This window comes from Porites lutea, chromosome 9 (assembly GCF_958299795.1).
Source record: "Porites lutea chromosome 9, jaPorLute2.1, whole genome shotgun sequence".
In the NCBI taxonomy this organism is placed as follows: domain Eukaryota; kingdom Metazoa; phylum Cnidaria; class Anthozoa; order Scleractinia; family Poritidae; genus Porites; species Porites lutea.
In genome coordinates this window covers 31,545,224-31,550,562 of record NC_133209.1, presented here as the reverse complement: position 1 = coordinate 31,550,562, position 5,339 = coordinate 31,545,224, and the positions used below count along the sequence as shown (strand labels likewise).

Here is a 5,339-nt window from a genome sequence, read left to right as displayed (position 1 = left end):
TTCGGCTTTCTTTATCCCTTGAAGAGCCCTTTAAGGCCGATACCTATAGACTTCATCTATTGACGAATGGTCCGTCTTAAACACCCTAACAGTTATACACAAATCTTAAATTTGTACCTCGCCCCATGTATCAAGGGAATCCAAGACAGTCTTGGATTCTGGACCGTGGATTCCGGATTCCGGGTAGTTGATTCCAGTCTTTGTGAGTGGAACTTGGATTCTGGGTTCCAGTCGTTTGTGGGATTCCGGATTCCTTGAACTGTATTCCGGATTCCAAAGCCCAGGATTCCAGATTCCACAAGCAAAATTTTCCCGGATTCGGGAATCCGGATTCCCTTACATAGGGCGGTATACCCCTAAACAAGACTATTACCACTGGATACTCTTCCCAGTCCCCTATCAATAGGAATCTATATGAAAAATATATGTGCGTGAATACTAGCCTTGCTGTATGAGATCCCTTCTTGACCACCTGACAATAACTCAATGCTATTTTTTGCACCGTAATTTTACCCCTACATTTCATGTATTCGTGCGCTTTTCATCATTTTAAAGGCTACAGTCTGGCAGCCGAAAGCTTATGTTTTTAAAAACTTTTTAGCCGGGAAAAGTTTCAGTTTTTTGTTGTTGTCGTTTGTTTGCTTGTTTTTTATTATGTACCCTAGCAGTCCTAGATACTCCTCCATTTTACTGACAGAGATCCTCTCAATAACATTATCAGGCAGGTAAGTTGCAAGAGCTAGGTGTGAAGACCTTATTTTAAACATTACATATCATGAAGTCGCTTTAATGAATACAGCTTCAATCAATCAATAAATGAAACTTTACAAATTATGAGGGTAACACGTTCATATTATAGGTGATCGACAACGCTAAATCTCGTATTCATTCTCTAACAAAAGTAAATGATTTAACATTACATTTTAATTAAGTGTCGTACTTGTTTCGGGGTGGCAATTCGGGAGAGAGGCAGTTACCACATGTTTAATTTTGAAAACTTCAAAAGTTGATGAAGCAAACGAAGAGAACCGTACCGAAAAGGACCAAGGCTATCTTGTTTGTGGAAGGTTGTCCAGTTGGAGCCCCCTTCGATGAGCGCCCGAGTTTTTTTCTCAGGCGAGGGATGTTGTCGGTAACCAATGTCGATGCACTGTTTTGAATCAGCATATCGAGAATTTTGTCGTCCTTAGTCCTCTGTTCGTCTGTCAGCGCCAAGTTGTCGATTATGAAAGCGCCAAAACTGAGCGAAGGACTGTAGTTTTCTTTAAACGTCTGGAAGGTGTTGTTCGAATATTTCGGGTTGTTGTAAATGTTATAATCCATAACAACAAAACTGGAGTTGGTGGACCTTAGCAAATCGCCAGTTTCAAAGAGAAATTCCATGAACTCTGTACCGTTGGGTGCACTTTCCAAGCACTGTCGCATTCCAGGCAAATCTCCATACTCGCTCTTCATATCATCAGCATCTCTTTGGTCCCACATTCCTTTCTTGTAAAATATCCCCACAGTAAGGGATGGATTCTCTTTCTTGGCAGCTAGAATCTTAAATGGGTCAAAAGATGCGAGGAGAACCTTGTCCAATAAACCTTTTTCAGCAATGAGTTTCGCCACAGTCTGACCAATCTTTTCACTCTCTGTGCGATCTCGCAAATATCCTGGCTTCAGCTGTGAACGAAAATAAACTCAAATTGAAAAAGTTCAGGAGCTGAGTCTCCACTTACAAAGATGACGAATTTCATGACGTGCAATGTATGGGCGTAAATTTTGACTACAAAAGGGATGAGAAGAAAAATAGATACTATTTTCAGTAGGACAGTTAGGTCCTATAATAATAACGGCTGGCTCTGTTTCAGTCCTAAGATAGGGTCGTTTCGGTGCATGAGTAAATACAGTCCTATTATTCGGGTCTACTTATAATTGGGCTCCATGACTGTCCCTATAAATCACGGCCAACAGAGTTCAATGACCTAAGGTTGAAATTAGTCTTTGCGTGAGCTAGAATATGCTTTTAATGGCGGCTGTTTTGGCTCAAATTGTGTTCAGACATGTTAAATGGCTTCAGGAGAGTAAATTGGCACTTTGGGGCTGAAATTTATAGTGTAGGAAAATCATAGTGTTAACAGGCTCGTTACATAACCCGGCTCTGATCTAACTAGAATGTATAAGATCTATTGCAGTTGATTGCAAAATGGAATTAATAATCCCTTTGCTACCCCTCGTTTACTGAAAATATTTAGTACTCGGTATACATTTTCAAGCAAGAAATCATGCACTGATGAGTGAAAGAAAACTAACTCACGTTTAATAACATCACCAGTTCTTCGTCTTTCACTGCATCAAATACCTCAGACAGCAGTGGTATTTTTCTTGTTTTATCAAAGTCGTAATCCTTATTTCCTGTGATAAAATTCAAGTTTCTCTATCAGTATTCGTTCACTCTGAAAACTACCATGTGATGATATCATGAAGTCTAATGCATGCTTGTATAGCCACACCTACTATGAACCACACCTTCACTCCGAGGGAGTTACTCCCTATAATGGCCAATACGGGGGAGGCTTCAGCCGAAACCGGAGTACTTTTTCCAGTCCTCGGGTGTAAATAAAGGGCGGAGATTTCCCTTGTTGAGGTGTATGAAAGGTTGAGTAAATCTGTGGCATGTAATGGGTGTATCATCTTAAATAATTCATAGTACACACTACCTGAAAATACCTGGAAGAGTTCCTGCTTTAGTCATTTATTTATAACATGGGCCATTTAATGTTGAAATTCAACACATCGGGTACCATTATTTTTCAATAAAAATTATGACAAAGGAGTAGTAGTAAATAATAGGAGTTTAACCGGTGGGCGGAGTCTTTCTGTATAAACCTTTGCAGCGGCGGCAGAGCGAAATAAAAAAGTGGGGGGGGGGTTGAAAATAAAATTGGACATTCAATTTTTCCGCCCCCCCCCCCCCCCCCCCTCGCCCCCCGCCCCCTTTCCCTTCCCCTAATAAGTAATAAAAGGCATCCTCTGTCCTTTTATAAGACGCCGGCAACATTTTGCGCCCCTCGGATGCAATCTTCAATATTGGTGCAGATGACAAAAACTACATAGGACAGCCTTCCATTGGGGGGGGGGGGGGGGGGGGGGCAAGGGAAAAAAAATGAATGTCTCAATCCAACCAGCTTCCTACGTTGTTTCTTGTTTTAAACAGACGAGTCAACGTTTACTTGAACTTTTCAAGTTAAGTTTTAATAAGTTGACCGTGGTAAGATAAAAGGAAGTTATTTATCATTCTACCAAACTGGGGGGCTGCGCTCCCCCCCCCCCCCCCCCAGCACCCCCGCTTCCGCCGCCTATGCTTTGTTGAGTCTCCTCGATCCCCTGGTTGCCCTTCTTTTTTTCAGCGCATATACCACTATTACTTACCATATCGTAAAGTTGATTTGATGTCAAGTTGCTGGAGGTCATTATAAGTAACGTCCCATATATTGTGATCCTTACCCGTCAGTGTCTGAAAAAAGAGCAGAATAAAAAGTAGACTGCGGTTAAGTCACCCTTTCCCGTATAAGGATCAAGGTACCAAATCGGATTTTCGGGATCCTCTACTCGGCCTATTCAGTGATCGAGCTTCGGATTTTGGGAAAGGAGAGCGAGATTCAGGAAAAAAATTTTAAAGTTATGAACGGGACACTGGATTTGGTGCTTTTACAATGCCGCGCACGGGAAATGTCTTCAGTTATTTACTCGAGATCCGGTAAGGAAACTCAGGTGTTTTTAAATGTCGAAAGAAAAAATATATCTTGCCATAACAAAATTGGCTTGATATAAATCGAGGAATGCCGCGGAAATTACTACAGACCCCGCTAATAACCTGGTAATGATAGAAGTACAACAAACGTTCTAAATTAGGCTCCTCTGATTCTCTTTTGCTTGTAAGATTTTTACAGGCATTCCTCTCCAGTAATATATAAGGCCGCGCCCCTATCCACGACCGATTAGGCGACCATGCAGTAATCTGCGTCTAGTCACCAAGTAAAACACAATCCTGCCTCTGTACACTTACGACTGGAGGAGAGGAGATACACACCAAGGACTAAGAATCTTAGGTCTACAAAGCGAGTGCTTATCTCAGATTTAGTGGCACAAAATATCTACTTTGAGGGTTGTCAGAGTTCTGTTAAAGCAAAATAGGGGCGACATGCATTAAATCCGGGGTAAAAAGTATGCGAGGGATGCATGCAGGATACCAAAAATAACTATCGGGACTACGAAATTGAGGAAACTTTGGATCGGGGTACCGGACGGCCGATTGAAGAACCCTATTGGGTACCCTCTACATTCGCTAGACAGGAGGTTATCAATCCTGTCACCAACCGGTCGCGGTTACCCGTGAAGTTAATTTGAATTAAGTAAAAAAAAAAATGAGGATGAAGAGAGAAAATGTGGTGAGCAAATGTCTTGACTACGAAATCAAGGCTATCAAACGGCAAACGTCACCCTCAGGACTTGGCCATGAGCTACTTGTATTTTCATGTAACCGAGAATAGTTTTAACTATTCCAGATCATCTATAAATCAGAACTGACCAGGAATGCCCACTCCTCCTCTGTCCCTGGTCTTTAAGACCGGCTTTGCCCGGTACTAACCTCTGTGTTGTCATAATGGATAACAACCAATTGCTCATCCTTTGTAAGAAAAGTATCAAACTCCATTCCGTCAGCCTTCAATTCCTTCAAACTCTTGAAACCATCGATTGTGTTTTCTTGATATTTAGACGGATTGCCATGATGTCCGATGACCAAGGGTTTCTCTTTCTTCTTGTTGTAGAGGTGCGTGCTTGAGATTGGTCTCACGTTCTTGGATTTGCTAAAGCAAGATGCATGTGAATCGATCGCGAAGCATGGCGATACTGAGAGATACAATCCCAAAAGGAGGAAAAACGTGGCCGCCATGATTTTCCGATAGCATGGAACGATTCGAGCTACATGATTCAAGGCACTGCAGCCTGTTTTTATATTATTTGCTGACTATTGGTTGCGTGAGTGTCAAGAGATCGCTTTCGAACTTTCGTATTTCCCTAATAAGCTTCCTAAATATTGTTTTTATAAGTTCAGACCTCAATTAACCATAATTAAAAGACAGGCTGAAAAGATTTCAGTTCTTCAAAACGTGGGTGGCAAGATACACAGTTTCAGTTTTTCAATCTGTTAGAGTGTTTAATTCCTTATGCGTAAATCATTCACCTTAATGTAATTTCTTCCTTTGAAATTCGCTTTTCAATCTGAAGACCCCGTTTACCCGTTCACTGGATTAAACTGAGAGTCATGCCGAGAGCTCACACCTTCAATGAGC

At 41.5% G+C, this 5,339-nt stretch overlaps 1 protein-coding gene across 1 annotated transcript; it reads right to left on the bottom strand.

Annotated features, from left to right (window-relative positions):
- Positions 1 to 622: 622 nt before the first annotated feature.
- Positions 623 to 5,049, bottom strand: LOC140947803 (uncharacterized). The gene is made up of 4 exons (XM_073397000.1): positions 4,634 to 5,049; positions 3,415 to 3,499; positions 2,300 to 2,397; positions 623 to 1,665 (listed from the first exon to the last, which is right to left on the bottom strand). Exons 1-4 carry the CDS (start codon positions 4,937 to 4,939, stop codon positions 1,000 to 1,002), a joined length of 1,155 nt encoding a protein of 384 aa, XP_073253101.1. The 5' UTR covers positions 4,940 to 5,049; the 3' UTR covers positions 623 to 999.
- Positions 5,050 to 5,339: the final 290 nt, after the last annotated feature.

Coding starts and splice junctions, on each gene's coding strand:
- LOC140947803 (XM_073397000.1), bottom strand. CDS start 4,939: ATGGCGGCCACGTTTTTCCTCCTTTTGGGATTGTATCTCTCAGTATCG. Junction 2,398..3,414: donor CAAATCAACTTTACGATATG/GTAAGTAATAGT, acceptor ATTTTATCACAG/GAAATAAGGATTACGACTTT. Junction 1,666..2,299: donor AACTGGTGATGTTATTAAAC/GTGAGTTAGTTT, acceptor TTTCGTTCACAG/CTGAAGCCAGGATATTTGCG.